Source organism: Nyctibius grandis, chromosome 4 (assembly GCF_013368605.1).
Source record: "Nyctibius grandis isolate bNycGra1 chromosome 4, bNycGra1.pri, whole genome shotgun sequence".
NCBI lineage: Eukaryota > Metazoa > Chordata > Aves > Nyctibiiformes > Nyctibiidae > Nyctibius > Nyctibius grandis.
Window position 1 is genome coordinate 65,242,038 of NC_090661.1, and position 19,331 is coordinate 65,261,368.

A 19,331-nucleotide genomic window follows, 5' to 3' on the forward strand; every position below is an offset into this window, starting at 1 on the left:
GAAAAAAAAAGAGAAAATTCTCATTTTAATAATTGTAGAATTGTGAAAAACTGAGAAATTACAGGAAATTCCAGTTTAAGGCTGACATAGTATCCTCTTCCAGTATTGCCCTGGAAAACAGTGAAAGGAGCTTTAAGACTCTCCTATTCTGGCTCTGCACTAATTCCTATGGGAATTTCTATCACAGCTTCACCCTGGGCCTGAGTTTAGTGTTAAAAACTGGATAAAAACTGCCCATTTAGAAGTGCAGCCCATATCTATCCAAACAAGTTTATCTGGGAGCAGCAAACACGCCAGCTGCCTTTCTGCACCCCCTCATACCCAGCAGCAGGCAAAGTCCCTGGACTTCTGCATCTCTCTCCATCCACCTCCCCATCCTGGCTCTCCCAGGGCAGGAGCTACATTGGGAAATTGGGGCTCTTCTCCCACGGTGGCACATCCACAGCCCCAGGTTTGCAGCACCAGAGATGGGCCCCAGGGTCAATCCTGGCACGTTGCATATTGTATTTTAAATAGCCAGAGGGAAGCAAAGGCAAAAATGTTCCCTTCGTGGAGGTGTGGGGAGGAGAGGAGGGAGGACAGGGGATGTTGGAAACATGGTCATTGGTTGCAGGGGCAAAGTATGGGGCTGATTGTCAAGGGAGATCCAGATGACAGTCTTGACAAGGCTATAATGTGTTCGTTTCACTTCATAAACAAATGCACACATGAATTTTAAATGAAATATTAACACACTGTACAACGTGGATGGGGCTGTTTGTCTTTCCTGAGAGAACAGAGTCCTTTTTGCCCCCTAAAAAAATGAGCATCACTGAGCAGTCATAAACAACAGGGAAATACCTCAAACCTCAACAGCCGTGTAAAAACAAAGCACAAGATGATGATAGCTCCCGCGTGACTCAAAGGTCTAGGATGTACCCCCCCAGATTTCCATGGGGGGCTGGCAGGGCAGGCAGGATGCTGCCCTTGGTTAACTTGGATGCTGCCCATCCAGCCACGTCCTGGGGCAGCTCACACCCACCTCCGCTCTCCACAGGCACTGACACGTGCCAGCTCACACTCACCATCACACGTACAGCTCTTCCAGAGAGTTGTTTCGGGAGGAATTGAACTCTTCTTGTTTGGTTTCCTTGGCTTTGCTGATGGCCTCTCCCAAGCCTGCAGTGAGAGCTCTGCCCTGACCCACAGTGTCTCTCCATCATCCCTGGCCCCAGCATGAGGCACTGGGAAGGATTTATGCCCCAGCACCCTCCTCACAGGCTTGCCCAGCTCTTGAGAGAGAACAGCCATAGGGCTACACAGGTGCCTTAAATCACGCTTGGCTCACACAAGCCAGGTGAAGGTTAAAAGTCAATAAGCACTTATTTACTCAGACCCTGCGAAACAGGCACTACCACCACAAGTGTTTGTTAAAGCCAGGGAGAAACTAAATAAAACAATATTTGCATCTACCATCCCTAGGGCGGCATGGGAACCATCTCCCTCGAGCCACCCCTGCCAGCTGACCCCATGGCACACCTCATGGGCGAGAAGGAGCACTGTCCACATGTGCCCACAGCCCACCTCTCAAGTGTCCCCAGGGACCTGACAAATTTTATCTTTTGCCCAGAAACAGCCCATTTCTGCTGCCAAGGAGATGGCCTGCCATTTTGCTCAACTAAAATAAGGAGAGCTTGCCTCCATGGGATGCATCTCCTAGAGCCTCATGTGTCTTTCCAGCCCCTTAATGACTCCCTGCCCCAGGGAAGGGCACAAATTCCCTTTTCCCTTCCCCAGCTCACTGGTGTGTCTGAAAACAGTGAGATCATTTAGGTGAAACTTCATTTATACATGACCTTCTCCATGCAGCATTTCTCCAACACATGTGGTTGGCGCAAACATCTACATGGACATACACGTGTCACTCCTTCAGCCCAGGCATGAGGGCAACCAGCCCTAGTCCCTAATGAGTCCCTGCCTTCCCACCGCCACCCTCCAAGTCCTCATCCTCGGTGAAGCACCAGGTGCCTCCACTGCTGGGGATGCCCCATGATGGATGTCAGCACTGCAGAGCAGAGGCAGCTTTCAGGGACAGCTTCAGATTTCCATGGCTTGTATGTGGGGTGCCAGATCCAGCACAGCTCTTCACCTCACAAATCCCTGCCTGGGCAGTGGCAGCAAGTGTTTCATCTCCAGCTCCATGTGATGCTGCAAACCATGTACTCTCTTGAGAACAGACTCAATTCAAAACATTAATTTTAGAGCATGAAGAAAGTTCACAGTCACTGTCACTCTGGATCAAAAGAGCTCCAGAGGCAGCGAGAGCAGTCACTTCTGGAGGGATCAGAGCACCCTGGGATTGTTCCTGGAGGGTTTGTGATGAGTCCAAGCCACAGGACACGGGCACTGCAGCAATGGGCCAGGGACAGGAGGAGATTCATAGAGTTCAAGATGTGGCTTATCTTGGCTCACATGAACTTCAGATTTCATTGATGGAGCCCAAATTAAACATGTACCAGGACATGACACAACTTTAGTAATAGAACTGCAGTGTGGGAAATGCCAGAGAAAGAAGCTAGCAGCAGCAATTAATGTGCAGGGCAAATAGGCCAGCTGCAATTTATTCCGCATGTGCTTCAGACATTTTAAATTGTCTTCATTCCTCACAAAGTTTTTGTGATGCCTGTATCACAAGCATGTTTCAAATGCCAAATTTAGCTGCAATGAGCGTTGCTTAGCAGCCTCAGAAACACTCCCTCTGCCTATTGTGAAGTGGCAAATAAACAAATTATTAATCTAAGATATTTATGGTGCAACATTGTACAATGCCTAGTCAGACTAGCTATATATTAAAAGCTCTTTTGTTTTGTTTTGTAGCACACGATGGCTGGTTAATAGCAGAAGGGAGGCACTCAAGTCTCTTTCTCTTTAGGACAATTAGGACTTTAAACGAAGGCTGAGAGAGATGGGAATGGGATTTACTCACCTCCTGGTGCCTACAAGGCAGGCTCTCTGTCCCAACAATTCACCAGCAGCTCCTTTATATTCAGTGGAGAGAAACAGGCAGCCCAGGGAGTCACCGAGCAAAGATGACGGCTTTAAATGAAACAAAATGTTCCTAGGGAGTCTAGAGCTCTACAGAGTAGATGTCCACATATATTTATGTGGGCATGGCTGGCACTGCTACACCTCAGAGCATGGAGCAGTGAATTTGGGAGTCAGTGGGATTAATAGGCCACAGCAAAGGTGTGTTGTCAAAATAGAGCAAGAAGATAAGTGAGACTGTACGTTTCTGCGTGACCATGGAGAAGTGGGTCTGTTCCCAGAACAACCTGGCCTGGAAGCCTGCCCAACCACAATGGCCTTTCTTCACTCACCTGAAATGGCAGAGGCCCATCTTGCCCCTTTCTCCCCTTGGCCACCACGCAAACCAACACTGAAATTTGAGAGGAGTTTGACACTGCAACCGCTGCAATTATGAGCCTGGCAGAGCTGGTAGCTGTGGGCTGACTTTCATTCTGCAAGAGTCACAACACTGTGGATGGCAATTTGCTACTCATCAGCCCCGTGACCGTGAGAAGGGTGTGTGTCAGGGCTGAAGAGATGTTCTCATCATGCAGTTCATCTGCTGCTGGGGCCACAGATGCTTCTCGTCTGTCCCTGGCAAATAGAGGAATGTTTTTCTGTTGGCAAGTGCCCTTTCTTTCGGGACAGGCTTCCTCAGAAATACCCACCCATGGACAGAGAAAACAGCAGCACATGGCAAGGGTCTTTATTACCAAAGAGTGGCTCAGAAGCTAATGGAGGTGACTATAGGGATGGTGACAAAATTACAATGGATGGCCCCCAGTTGCTACTTAATATCAGCATCGCAAAGCAGGGGAGAAGATGAAGAACTGGTACTTCCCTTGATAGAGAGGCACCTTTGCTATCGGGATACTGAAGCAAAGGTTCACACTGACCTCCTTCCCGAGCTCCTCCTGAGCAGTGGGGCAGGGAAACACACTGCTGTTAGAAGAAGGGACTTTCTTCATGGCAAGTCTTCAAAGCTCACGGGCCTTTTCAGAGCAACTGTTGAGGGTCCTGGGGCTCACAACTAGAGAAATTCTCCTCTGCTGAGTGTTAATGTCCCAGCAAATTTTCTTCTTGTCCCTCCTATACATTGGTGAAGGCATTTCTAGCAAGTCCATCACTGTAGCTCCTAGATACATTACAGCATGTTATTTCTTGCTGGTGTGTGTAGGTGATCCAACACATTCTATCTGGAGAGAAAGGGGAAGCCTTTCCTTAACGGCCTGTGTAGCGTATATAGCTGCAAGGCTTTTCCAAATCTGAAAAATGTCTTTTGAGATTAGATCAGCTAGATCTAGAAAAACGAGAAGGACAAAGATCTCCAACAGTGCAAAAAGCTGACGCTGAAGCTTGGCCAGGTGTAAAAGGGTCAGCAGTCCAGGGGAGGAACAAAGGGTTGGACAGACTAAGAAGGTAGCCAGGCATTTACTCATTTAGTAGGCATTTTTAATTGCTTTTGTGAAGCATGATTCATCTCTTAATATGTGCAGGGACAGTCAATCCTCTGTCTGTGCAAATGAATCACCACACGCTCCCCACTCCCTGCTCCCACGAGGCCAAGACCCTGCACAACCAAAACAAACCCTTGGAGGAAGCAGGTCTGAATGTCAGCAACCGCTCACATAAAAAAAAACCCACCACAAACAAGAACTTGCATATTTAAAGGGATATAAACTCTCTTTGTCATGGACTGGATGTTCCAGATATGAGTATATTCATTATGAGACAGTTCGCACCTCCAAAGAATGAGGTGTTCATTGCCCAGGAGAGAAATAAAGGCCTGGAAGAACTACCAAGGCCTTGAAAGATTTTTTTTGACAACCATGTTCCTACCTGCTTTCAGCACAAGCATCTTATACCTCAGGAAATTTAGCAAGGGTGGAAGAAGAAAGCCAGGACTTGCACGGCAGTCCGGCATGGACAGGGACTCAGGGCTCTGCCATCTCCTTTTTCTTATCCCCACATGCTGCTGATGCTGATATCCAAAAAGAGATGTCCAGGAGTTGGCACACTGCCGCCCTGCCTGCAAGGGGGCTGCCTATAAACGTCCCAAAAAATCTCTTGACCGCAGCAATGGAATGAGGCAAGTATATGAGAAATGTAATATTTTTCCTGAACTGCATCAAGTTAACGATATTTCCCCCTCCCTTTGCACCTCTGTAAATCACGGCGTGATGGTGGAACTCAACAATGTTACACTGATGTAAAAGCACTCTCGAGAGGGAACCAGTTGGTGTAAATCAACCCCTTCTGTTTCCTTGTACATAATCTGGTGCCAAGCTCCACCAAAACCAAGGAGAAAACATTCACGAGATTTTTCCAAAGGCAATAGTCTGTCTAAGCACAACTTTAAATGTCTGCCATTAAAGTTTTCTTCTTCTCATCAAAATGACTCGCAAACCCATCTGCTAGCTAATAAAGACTTTTTAAAGCTTTCGTATTGTATTTTATAATGAAATACACTAAGGGGAAAACAGGACCATGTATTTAGAAAGACAGAACAGCAACAATCTGCTGCTCTTTCATGGAAAGCCAATGATGTTCGCTCCCATGGCTAATTAAAGAGACTGAAGTCTTCAACCCTTTGAACATTTCTTGTACAAAAACCTTAATTCCTAAATGCATCCACATTTTTATTCAGACTGCTCCCAGACACTGCAGCATTGCTGACATCACACTGTTTTCAAGTTAAAAAAGGCAGATTTCATTCTCATGTCTGACTCCATTCCATTTTGTTAGCTTTTTACACCTCAAATATTTATTACAGATTTCAGGGATTCCAGTGGGTAATTTTGCTTCCTCTAGAGACATTTTGCCTTTTTGCTGGTAAGACGGGGTGACCACGAGGTACGACTTCTACCCAACCATAAGGGCAACTCTGTGGCACTGGATTGAGTCTCGCCGAACACTGATGGCTTCACCAGCCAAGGATGCAGCCCAAGGTTTTGATGAGCTGCCATCCAGAAGCAAAACCCACACCTATCCCTAAAGCTTCTCCTCCAGCGCTGGTTGGGAAGTAGCTGTCACTCCTGCTTCCCAGTTAAACCAGACTGTCTGTGCCATGCTGCAGCTCAGCCCTTTCTTGCATGTTGCACCCTCAGACACAAGGACTCTTTTCTTCTTTATGGCTTCTTTTTTGGCACTCCTGGATGCTGCCGTGGCTGGGACGTTGCTGCTTTCTGCACTGATCTCACAGTATTTGCCACACTGTCTAACACGTAGCAGCTGAGAGCAGCATTTCAAGGAATTATTTCACAACATTCTTCTCTCCCCAAAATACCAGCAATTGGTATGTTACAGAGAAGAGCAAACATAGCTGCTAAGGGTCCATGCATAAAGACTTAGCAGCCCCATGCCAATTTGCCAAAAGCCCTTGGTGGTTCTAGATTCCCTCAGCTCCCACGTTCATTTCCTTAAGCTAGGAACAAGAAATTATACAAGAAAAAAGAAATTATCTAGGTAAGATCATCAGAGACAGCAAAGCAGCCAGACTCAGAGCAAAGGGAAGGGTGAAACCCCGAGTAACGGCACTGCTCTTTCCAGGAGAAGGAGCTTTTGCTGTGATGGGCCAGTCCCTTCACCTGCTGAGCTGTGGAGCTGGGCAGGATCTGGCAGCGAGCGAGCTATAATCACTAGCAGGAAGAGAGCAAGCTGGGCGTCATGCCCATGTGAGCAATTAATGGTGAAGAATAAAGGATGTCATAGGGAGCCATCTGAGATGGTTTCAGCAGCCCCCTTTGCAGTATTAGGAAACACAGAGCCTATCTCGAAGGTGAAATGAGGAGCAATTTCAGGTCACAGCTTACCAGACCAGGTCTCCTCCACTGTGTTCACTCCTTGCTCTTCCACCTCCAATGAGGGACATACCTGGCTCCAACACCTGTAGCAACTGATGTTTTCATGCTCTAAGTTTCACCACAATTCTCTGTCTGTGCTGCCTTCCCTGCATTTTTGTCTCATTTAACATCTCTGCTTTTCAGTCGTGATTGCTTACTCCTGCTGAGCACTGAGGACTCTTAGAAGGAAAGCTGCAATCCCCAGCAAGGTCCTTGCAATTTATCACAATAGAGGGAGTACCTTAAAAACACACACACACACAAAAAACCCGAAAACCCCCCAAAACACTTTCTTGGATGGCAAGCCAGCCTATGTGCCAATCAACCTAAGATCTACCCAAGAATTTAATGATAGCTAAGCTTGGCTGGGAAAGCAGGCTTGAAATGAAACTGGAAGAGCCACAACCTTCCTTCCAAACCTCAGCTATGTCCTGTAATAGCTATGTCTTCATCCTGCCTACTTCTGATCTTCACCTGAGATGTCATGGATGGCCTCAGTTGCTTATCTCCTTCTAAGCATCATACGAGCTGTAGTAGTCAAGGGAGATTAACGGATGGGACTGATCCATGGGCTGAGCACAGTCCTTGGGATTCCCAATCCACCTCTCTGCACAGTGGTATTAGTACACCTGCTTCTCCCCACTTACGTGTGCAGCAGACTGGGACAAATACAATCTCCTAATTCGTGTATCATCATCTCTCATGTGAGATGTAGCCCCTTTCACACCAGTATTATACCCACAAGCAGTGACAATACTTGGGGTCTACGCTGGGCAGCTTTACAAGGGTTGGCGCTACCTCCATTGATAGAGACCTTTTGCTTACCAAGTGGCCAGGTGAGATCAGAAAGTCTACACTTACATGTGTGCCAAGAACACTGGCCAGAAGTGCTTTAGATGGCATTTTATCAATGCAGTGCAGCCTGCTCCTCTGAACCAATATAAAATATACAGGGAAGATCAACAAGATGAAAGATCCTTCATCTGACTGCAGGCAGCAAAATCCACTCAGGCTCTTCCTCGTGGTGCCTGATGGTCCAGAAGGAAAACACTATGATTCACATTGCACTGATTTGCTGTTGGAGACCTCAGAGCTTCAGTAGATCCTACTGATTTAATGCAGCATGCAGCAGGATCGATTTCCCAGTGGCCTTATGTAAGAGTTTGCTTGAAAACAGTGACTAGAATTTTGAAACCATTTGCTTTAGCTATATTTTACCCCGTGTCAACTCATGAATCTAACTTGAATTGTGGTGGTATGTGTGTGTGGACTCTCCTTTGGTGAGCTCTCAGAGTATGGGCAGGAATCAAAGCAGATACAAGGATTGAGCCTGTTTCCCAGACACGATGCTGCTCTGAAGAACCATTATTCAATTACAACAGTGAGAGTAGTCTATGACTACCTAGAGAAAGTTTTGACAGCCGCAGCCATCGCCATGCAGAGCTGAAGAGGGATGCACTACGTGCTGCACACTACACCTGTATTACCACTGAAGTTCCCTTTTCTCATTTATTTTAAAATCAGCAGAATAGGTAACTCCACTTTGCTGGTTAATTAGGCAAGTACAATATGTTGTGCTTGACAAACGGAGTAAGAAGTGGCTTTGGGCGACACACCACAGTGTCACAAACTGTTTTCACCCCACAGCACTTTCCTCCCTTTCCTTCACTACTGCTACCACCTCTAGGGACTGTTGCTAATGGCACAGATCCTCAACTGATGTAAGCCAGCAAAGCTCTTACTGCCTGATGCGAAGTCGCAGTAACTGTACCAATTTATAGCAACTGTGAATATCTATCATGGCTATTTTCATGTGACTTTCCTATTAGTTGGTTGCATTTTTAGGAACTCGAGATCCCCTGCTGAAAGCAGACATCTGCTTAGGGCACAGATCACACTCTTCACACAGGACTTTTACTCAAAACTGCTCCAAAATCCTTATGTGCCCAAGGGTATTTAATGAAGACCAGGATTAGCACCTCTGCAAGAACAGTAGACTTAGGAGACCCTCATCAAAAAGGACAGGAATCAGAGAACACTGGCCAGCTACACTATGAGCCGAGCCGCTCGAGGATGTACGGCTGCACCAGCCACGGGTGCTGTCCTCCAACATGTGCTACTGCTCCGCAGCAAGGTAGTATGAAAGCCCAGCTTGGGCTGCGCAGTCAGCAGTTTAGCTTATTTTTTGTGATGGCTACAAAAAAGCAGAGTTGCAAAATGAATGTGTCGCTTTTTTCCCCCAAAAACCTCACAGATTCTTCTTCGGGACTGAGCAGCCATGGGTGGGGGGCAGGAAATATCTGCACCACGCCAGAAACCTGGCCGCCAGCCCATGGGTGGGGAACACTGCCGTCCATTAACCAGCACAGGGGCAGCTGACAACTCAGGGCAGTCAGAAATCACACCTGACAAAAGCAGATGTATGTCAGCAACAGTGGCATGGCCAAAGACTTCAGTTTTTAATGCAGCTGTGAGACCAGTTGGGTTTCCAGAGATGTGAATGTTGTCCCTGGTCTGTTCCTATGCTCACTGCCTGTGGGCACCTCATTGCAATGAAATATCTCCTCATCCTTCTTATGTTTTTTAAATGCAGCTTTGTCCTTAACATCAAACTACAGCCCTTAAAACCACCCTAAACAATCATCTCCTTCATTTTCATGCAAGTGAAACAAAGACACCTCGCCATCTCCTCTTCCTTACCTGGCTAGGTGTCCTATTGCTTGTAATACCCTCCAGTGGACTGCCCAGTCTACACATGATGAAGATGGTGCAGGATACAGCATGAAACAGGAGGAGTAGGAAGTCTTGTGGGGAAAATGGACAACACTGCCTCACCTCTGCTCCTGCCAACATCCAGCTTTTGCCCCTCTTAGTCTCTGCATATAAATACCTTTTACCTTTCCCACAGAAGAGCACTGAAGAAAAATTACCTGGTAAGCACATGTTGGTGCTGTTTCTTTTCATTGCTATGTTCAAATTCCTTTAATTTGCTGGATTTTTCTGGTTTTGAAGAATTGAGAAACTTTACTTAGAGCAGTAAGAAAGCATTCTTGTTGCAATTTTGCAATAGAAACACATAATACAATGACTGCCAGCCTGGTGTCCAGTATAATGCCACTTACTGCCAGCCCATACAATAACAAATATAAGATTCACACTAAAAGTCACTAAATCCTGTGCTCCCGAGTCACATGGAAGATGGGAATTTCATTTTGCATTTTTATGAAATGTATGCACGTCCCTCATTTCCATGAAAATGCACAACAGTCCCATAAGGAAAAAACAATTACAATGAAGGAACTCACCAAGCAAATTTGTTATGCTATAAGTCATGAATTTTCACCCAGCCTCCTTTCTCATGTGCTTAACTCCTTTCACTAAACAACCACCACTCACCAAGACCACTGCTAGGTATCAGGGCAGGCATAAGGAATACCAAATAATATGCTGTTAACTCTTCTTACACCTGTGATGGGAGCAGAAAATTATAACAGCCTCTTCTGCGTTACAAAATGTGAACCTAAGAACAAGTGTGCTATGATCTATTGGAGACAAATGAAGCTAATATAAAGCTTTGCAAGATTTTAGCTTTATTGACTTTATTTAACTTCTCAGACGTGTCGAGGAGGCATATTTGATGAACACAGCTGGGGGTACCAAATGGTTTTGGTTATGAAAGCCTGGTGTGGTAGGGAAGAGAAAAATTACAGGACAAAGCCCATAACTGCACAGCTTGGGAAGAGCAGAAAATACGAGGCCAAGGTGGCCAGTACTTTTTAACAGCTTAAATGTTACGAGTGAGAGCGCATCAGTGACGGACATCACTGGAGAAGTTCCCAACTGACAGTGGAAAGGGTTGGAACAGCTGAAAAGAAACTAAGATAAAAGCATCCCGATGTCAATGAGAGCAGAAGTGCACCTGCATGAGAGTATGGGAACCCAGTGAAATGCTGGAATGACATATACTGCCTCATCAAAACTACTGCTAATTGTCCTATTATATGCTAAAACTTTGCAGTAGACACTCTCAAGGATCCAGTAATAGCTCCACTTCCAGAAAAAAATAAAAGGAACAAATACTCACATTCACAAAGGGTAGATGTGGATTTTGGCCTCTGAACTGTGGTGACCAGATGTTGATAAAATAACATGATTTTTTACTCAGACACCTTATTTATCAAGATACGACTTTTAGAAACAAGCACTCGAACAGTTCCACTAAACACACACACTATACATTGTTCCCACAGTTAGATAATTACATAGCTTAGTGGAAAAACCTCGTTAATGTGACGCAGTTTACAGAAAGTATCTACATTTATCAGTGGAACAATATCTTGTAAAAAACACTTGCCTGATTAGATGTGTCTTCCCTTTTAGAGAAGAAAGCAAGCTCTGAATTACAAATTTTGGCCAGTATCAACCAATCATGCAACAATCAAAAATGAATGTTCATAAGAATGAAGACAGAAAAATGAGAAACCAGCAGGAGAGCATCATAAAAGATGGGTTATGCAAGGGTTTTACTTTTTATTTACAGCACATATATTACAGTAAAAAAGCTTAGCACGGCTTATACAGAGGTTGTGTACGGATGATACATATGCTTACATCGAACAGGTTTAACTTCCTTGGCACTAACTGAACCAAACACAAGGGTTTAACACAAAAATAAGAAACAGAACATTTATTAGGTAAACTCTACATTAACTGTACACATCTGTGACTGGAGTTTCAATGCAATCTAAAGAATATAAACAAGCCATCAGGATGGCAAGAACTTTTTCGACGAACACGTTTAACCCTCAAGACAAGGTTGTCTGGCACCATTTAAAAGTTGCTGTACTGAACACAGTGATTTTAAAGAAACGTCATAGATGATTAAGACACTGAAAATGCACTCACCATAGTGAAGAATCCCATTATTTTCCTTATTTCTTTAATTTTTCACTACCACAACACAAGTGTGTTAAAAGGCTGCATGGCAGACAAGCTGGATGCAACAGCTGGAGGGTTTTGCCTGTCAAGCACAGTGACTTGCAGCAAAAGACACATGCTCTATGCAACAAAACCTTTGATATACAGCTCGTGTTGGTTCAAAGAAGAAGATCTAAGAACAACAAATGTTGAAGCCTTAGAAGCTCTCTTCATTATAATCAGAATCCTGAGAAAAGCAGGGTCCAAATTACTCCAAGTGAATTTAGGCTCATTTATATACAACAAAATTGTTCAGATACATCACCAGTAGTAAACAGAGTTAATGCAGTGTTAATCTTTTTACATTTTAATGACTAGCTATAAAAACAGAAAATAGCATGTTCTAATCTGTTTACATTTCCTGAGCTTAGTTAAATCAAGAGGGAATGAACATTATAAAAATCCCGGTAAGTCACCAATAAATTAAAAACGTACATAACCACTATAGCTTAAAAAGCCCTACAACGCTCAGAGCGAAGCCTGCCTATCTCATACCACAGCCTTTCCTTTAGGACTTCTGTACAGAAAACGTGCCAGTAACTTCACCAGCAATACTGAGATGCTATGGAATTGTAGGTCTTTTTTTTTTTGCACTCCAAGTGCCCTTCTAGCAGACTATGTGATAGCCTTTCCTAATCAAATCATATGAGAGCATTAAAAAACTGTAATCCCCTACTTCCAGTGCAGGAAACAATGTTCTCAGAAACACAATGCGCTACTGAAATTCAAATTTACTAGCAGTAGTTATTTGGGTGGACTCTCAGCTCCCACACGTACCATGACTACATTGGCAGCAGGTTTAGTATCCTTTGGGGGAACAAACCAATGCAAATCTACACAGAAGACTGAAGAAAAGACCCTTACCAATAAAATATTCACCTTAGAGGTTTTTTTAAGAGCCAACATCATGCAGTTGAGAAAAGCACTCGACCTACATGAGTCATACGCATGTTTATTTATGCATGTTTATTTCCTGCATAGAGCATAATGTGTACCTTGGAATAAAACCCAAGCTTTGAGAATCTACTGAGAATATGGGTATTTGTAATAGTGCTATTGGCAGATTAATTCAAACCCAAATGCTCAAACTCAGCTGTCTCAAAGACTTGCAGAGCCTGAACTTTGATAAAAAAAACTACCTCTAAAAAACCTCTCTGCTTATAGCATGATTTTGAATTTATGGTGTAGATAAAAGAGAGGTAGAAATGTTTATCTCCTCAATATCATTTTCTGTGCAGTATTTATGAAGTATCAGAAAAAAATCTATAGTTTTTTGGTGAAAATGCCAGCTTTTTCCCGAAGAATTATATGGAATCTCTTCTTTCCACTGAAGTGCTGCAAGTTAAGTATCTGAAATCTGGTTCAGAAGAGCTCCTCTCCCCATTAGCCTCACTACATCATTTTTGTGACCAAGTTCTGCTTTTAGGAAGTCATTGCAGAAATACTTCTATATAGCGCTCAAAAATATCTAGAGATACAACCTACCCAACAAACTACATTTACCAGCCAAATAATATCAAGTCTGCTCCTAAAAAAAGCACTCGCTTTTGCTCTACTTACATGATCCCTCTTATGCACACTACTGAGAGGGACAGAAGAGGTATGGAAGGCGACACGGCCCTTCCTGTCTTTGGTGATGACCACAGGTATGAGCATCGTCACCACTCTGGCTGGCAGTAGCTAGAGCGCTTCCCAGGGCAGCTTCTTTTGCTGCCACGATCCACCCTCCGCAGTGGGAGGATGGATGGTGCTTTAGTGACAAGTGCTCCTCAAAAAGGGTAGGAAGGACAAGCTGACCAGGAGAGATATCTTAACAGAAACCACGTTGGTAAGATAAACATCCATCTTTCGCTGGTGTAAGACAAGCTTACAGTCCTACAGCTTTCATGATTGTCACTAGACACAGGAGAGAGATGAAAACATCTCAGCTCCTGCAGCTGCAGCCATCAAGATCATGATCCAGAGCGCAGTGTATTTCCCAGTGAGATGAAAGCCTTGGACCCAGCAGTGCCAGAGAAAGGCAGGTCAGAGGCAACAGGGTGGAATATGGCAATAGGGGCTCCATCCCTGATCCCTGATCCCACAGCATTGCGAGAGCTGATGTATCTGGATGAGAAGGACCTGCCTGTTGACATTTCGGGGCACACAGGGCTGGAGCTCCACTGTTGTTCACGTAGCAGCGGCTGTTCAAGGGTGGGATTTGAGCCATGAAAGTCAGATTGCTGCATGGTGACCTTTAATTTACCCATACAAAGTTAAATAAATTACATTAAATTAAATTCAACCAAAGCAGATGCTAGCTTATTTATTAAAAAGCTCAGCTTTCTCTTTCTTTCAACCGGTTTGATAGACACGCAGCTCTCAGGAGCAGACCTTCACTCTAACTCAGCTGGACAAGAGCAGCTCCGTAGGGATGGCCAGAGGGATGCTCCTGCAGCAATACCAGCCGCAGCAAGACCTGGCTGTCCCTAAGGACACCCAGCAAAGGCACATGAGCACAGCATCGTCGCCTGCTTGCTCTCTATGCTTCTTGCCTCACCCAGGTCTTCTCCCTCCTTCCACGTAAACAGCACCAGACTCACAGCAGAAGACGATTCTCCACTGCTAACACTGCCTTCTATCGTCGTATCTTTTAAGAAATCCATGAATTGATTAATATAAAGAATACACAACTTGTCATTAATTTTTGATAGGCTTGGGTAAGGAAGCTTGTGTACAATAACAGGGTTGTGTTTACAATACAGGTTGGAAATGTTTTGTTTTGGTTGTAGCATTTTGAGACAACTAATGCTACTGTACTCAAATAATCGACAGGCATGCTTCTCATTTTTACCTGTCCTTCTATCTGTCCTTCTGTCTGCTCCCTTTCAACAGCATGCCTAAAAGCAGAGTCACATAAATAAGAGATGTGTTGCTTTCAGCCACACATACAGAGTCTATTTCGTCTCTCCTCTTTTGTTCTCTGGAAACATTACCCCCATTAATTTCATCCTCAAACTATGATCCACCAAAATAAAAAAAAATCAAGTACAAACCCAAACTTCATTGCTGGGTTATGGGTCAACGTAAACTGACCAGAGTCAATGCCAACCTAAAATTCACTTTACAAAAGTAAGGATTGTTCGATTACATTTGCTGACCATAGACAGCTTCTTTCACTATTCATACAGTTTGAAGACTGAAGATTTGCTGGGAACAAGACACAATTCATGTGCTTTGGAAGTAAATGGAACTAATAGCCATCATCATCATCCATATCACAGCCATAATCTGAAACACATAAAGACAAAGGCATATCAAAATGCAAATACTCCAGGTAAATGGAAGATACAACAAAAATATTGCTACCTTCAGGTTGTTTTCCTGGTGTGTAACTAGATGGTAAGTTTTGCCTTAAGCAAGCATTTTAAAAAATCATATATTTATCTTAGGGCTAAATAAAAAGTTCTTGCAGGTACTTTCCTCAATGAAATAAAATTATGTGTAAGCATGTATGTGTAACTAGCTCTTCTCACTTGTCACTGGACCCTCATTTAGGAATACTTGGCACATGGATATGTGAAATACTTAGTTAAATTTAGAGGCTAAGGTGATCAAGCCTGATTGTCACAAGTAATTTGGAACAAGGTGGCTGATAAGCAGCAGCATACATTTACATATAGGCACGGTTCTCACTAGACATAGCCACTGAGACAAAGCTGGCTTGTTTATATTATTCATGGATTTATAAGCTGAAACTCCAAGGGTTCAGATATAGCTCAGAGTTCCCATCAACATCAAAGGAGTCCTGCAACAAATCCTGACCAACGCATCTGACTCAGATCTCCCATATCTACTTACTCCTAGAGGAACAACTTAAAATTTTGCCCAGATTTTTTTTTATCCAGTTTTGTTTTCTTAAACAATGCTGAGTTCAAAGACTGTGAAGCGTGTGTCGGAAGGCAAGCCTGCGTGTTTCTAATGCACCAATTTCTCTTCTGTGTGCTTCTGAGTGCAATAAGCAGATATTTTCTGCTGCGAAGTCAAACCTAAGATAACTATTACATACGAGCATTCAGTAAAGTTAACCTTTATATTCCATATTCAATACAGTGCAGCATTTCATCCAAAGAGTCAAGCAAATGCTCGGAAGCAGAATTAAGTGTAATCTGTAATACTTTGTGTGGAGTGGGTGAAGTTCACCATCTGTAATTCCTGCAGTTATTCTAGGCAGACAGGTCTTAAACCCAGGAAGAAAGCGGTTAGAAAGGAGTTATTTGTTCTGCTGAGCAGCTCTGCACACCTGCGTTTGAATTCTGGGAATACTCCTTCCCTTTTTATTTTTTTTTTTTAAACTCTGATTTTTCAGCTGTTGTCCAGACCATACAGGGAGTAGTGGAATGTTCTCAGAACGGTTTAAAAATAATAACATTTACAAAGAAAAAAAAAGCTCTGTGACCTTTATTCTATTTTTGTGGGGGGGTTATTAATAAACATAGACCCACCCTCCTCCACATGGGTGCCTTTTCTTGGGAACATTATTCTAATAATAAATGCAGGCAACAAACTGTTTTTCCTATGGTTCAGAAATGATTTTCCAGTGGAGAAATCAATTTAAAAGCAACAGACACTTTTGTGAAATGTATACATATTGTCCATGAAAGCTAAATTAGCAGTACTGGAAAGTAAATACTGCAGTAAATAACATTTCAGCAGGAAACTTACTCCCATCTTGCTTTTTGAGAACCCATAATTAGCAGCTCTCATTTTAAAAATATTTTTGTATATTTTCAAAGCTTAACTTCTAAGGGGAAGTTTTTAATAAAGGATAATGTGGATGTGTCCAGCTAGGAAAAACCGCAGCAGAGAGGATACTGCCTTTTCCTGCCAACAAAGAAACCTAATTAAATGAGTGGCTTTGCTGGGTAACCCAAAGAAATTAGCACACATCTGTGTACAATACAGCATGCCGTACGCTGTCAATGCAATTTCTGTACTTGGTGAAGAACTCTTTCCTCCTAACGCTTTCCCCAGAAATGGAGTGTGACGATTCATTTTGTTTGAGCTGGACAGCCACGTCCCCAGGGCTCATGGGCACCCTGGATGTCGCTGCAGCCCTGGCTGAGGAGGCAGGCAGTAGCAGGGCGGCTCGGCTCGGAAGGCAACAAGCCCAGAGCACTGCTGATGGAGGGGTTACTGACCCTGTAATTCCTCAGATCTACATTAATAAACCTAATTCTGAAGAAGGCGTAACATCAGTTTGTTCTTGAGAAGCCCTCTTAGCCAAAAGCTCGAGATGCAAAGTTTTCTCAGGAGGAGTCTCTAAGAAGGTCAGGTTTCGGACAAGGATGACTCTAGGCTTTCCCACAGGAATGGGCAATGCCGGAAAGGCAGCAGGAGCTCTGCATGCGACGAGCTCCCGGAGGACAGGGACAAGCAGGGGAACCCTGTCTGTCCTCAGCCCTGCAACAGCAAACCCCACAGCACCAGTAGATGGTCATTTAGAGAGCATCCCAGCTTACCGTTTCCTCCCATTAACTGCAAGGCGCTCACGCAATGATCATCATCTTCTTCTATTTCTTCCTCTTCCACCTCTTCGTCAGGGTTATAAGCTACCGGGCCACTCTCCACTAGAACAGCTGCTGGTTTTTCTAAGTCAGAGGCTTCTGCTTGTGCATTTGGAAAGGTCACCTGCAAAAAAAGAAGAGGCGACAGTAGAGCAGCCCTTCCTTTTGTTCAATATTTGTACAAAACGTCAGCAGCTTCCACACAGGTAAGCCCACATACAGTGCTAGAGGCTTAGCTCTTCCAGGGGACATGGAAGTTGCTCAGTGAAATGTTGCCCGAATGAAAGTCAGGCACAAACATCCACAGTTTTCACATGATTCACAGCCAGATAAGTGAAATATCCAGAGATGGTAACAGCAGAACAAGGATCCTCTTGCAAGCACAAGGTAAGGAGAAATCTGTGAGTGAAGGCTCCTCAGCAGAGCTCTGCGGGAAAACTTCCAACCTTTCCCTCATTGTACTCTACTCACATCAGGCCTATTACACAGTAACAACATTATTGACACTTTAATGATAGCAAAAACGTACCCTTCAAATCAGAAAAAAACCAACATGTATTAGTTTTGACAGCTCTGGTTGGATTTATTTGGAGGCACAATGAGCTGTGGAACAAATAGCACTCTTTAGACAGCACTTAATGTGCTGGCAGAGCACTAGGTTGATAATACATGCCAGCACCTGTAACATTACCTATGAAATTCATCAGAATAATGATCCCCAAACACTAACTTGGGAATTGATCGGTGACAGGACCCACTCCATACGTGCGCCTCCCCAGTTGCTCCAAGGTTAGGCAGGACACAGCAGGGGGGGAGAGAAAGGGCAACACCGCAATGAGACAGAGGTGAGTTTGGAGAAGGCAATATTGCCTTCAGTTCCCTAATGACAGATCTGGGAATGGGGCAGGAACCAGCAACGTGGTCTGCCCCAGCACAGCCCAGGCTCTGGTCTCTCTGGAGCTCTCACTTCCAGTCTAGGGCTCCACCTCCCTCTCTCATCCAGGGAAGAAACATCGCAGGAGATTTATCCTTTCACAGAATTTTTAGTACACGTGCTATATCACAGAATCACAGAATCATCTTGGTTGGAAAGGACCATTAAGATCATCAAGTCCAACCATTAACCTAACACTACCAAGTCAACCACTAAACAATATCCCCAAGCACTACATCTACTCATCTTTTAAATACTTCCAGGGATGGTGCCAAAACCACTTCCCTGGGCAGCCTGTTCCAATGCTTGATAACCCTTTCCGTGAAGAAATTTTCCCTGATATCCAATCTAAACCTCCCCTGGCACAACTTGAGGCCGTTTCCTCTCATCCTATTGCTCGTTACTTGGGAAAAAGAGACTGACATCCACCTTGCCACAACCTCCTTTCAGGGAGTTGTGGAGAGCGATAAGGTCTCCCCTCAGCCTCCTTTTCTCCAGACTAAACAACCCCAGTTCCCTCAGCCGCTCCTCGTAAGACTTGTTCTCCAGACCCTTCATCAGCTTCGTTGCCCTTCTCTGGACTCTCTCCAGCACCTCAATGACTTTGCTGTAGTGAGGGGCCCAAAACTGAACATAGTATTCAAGGTGCGGCCTCACCAGTGCCGAGTACAGGGGGACGATCACTTCCCTGGTCCTGCTGGCCAAGCTATTTCTGATACAAGCCAGGATGCTGTTGGCCTTCTTGGCCACCTGGGCACACTGCCGGCTCATATTCAGCTGGCCATCGACCAACACCCCCAGGTCCTTTTCCAGCCACTCTTCCCCAAGCCTGTAGCGGTGCATGGGGTTGTTGTGACCCCAGTGCAGGACCCGACACTTAGCCTTGTTGAACCTCATACAGTTGGCCTCAGCCCATTGATCCAACCTGTCCAGATCCCTCTGCAGAGCCTTCCTCCCCTCAAGCAGATCAACACTCCTGACCAACTT

At 44.5% G+C, this 19,331-nt stretch overlaps 1 protein-coding gene across 1 annotated transcript in view; it reads right to left on the reverse strand.

Annotated features, from left to right (window-relative positions):
* Positions 1 to 11,393: 11,393 nt before the first annotated feature.
* BRF1 (BRF1 RNA polymerase III transcription initiation factor subunit) overlaps positions 11,394 to 19,331 on the reverse strand; it is a 181,435-nt gene continuing 173,497 nt past the window's right edge. The window contains exons 17-18 of the mRNA XM_068400188.1: positions 17,366 to 17,534; positions 11,394 to 15,134 (exon numbers count right to left, since the gene is read on the reverse strand). Coding sequence (XP_068256289.1) covers positions 15,097 to 15,134; positions 17,366 to 17,534 — 207 coding nt within the window. The 3' untranslated portion in view covers positions 11,394 to 15,096. The remainder of the gene's footprint in view (positions 15,135 to 17,365; positions 17,535 to 19,331) is intronic.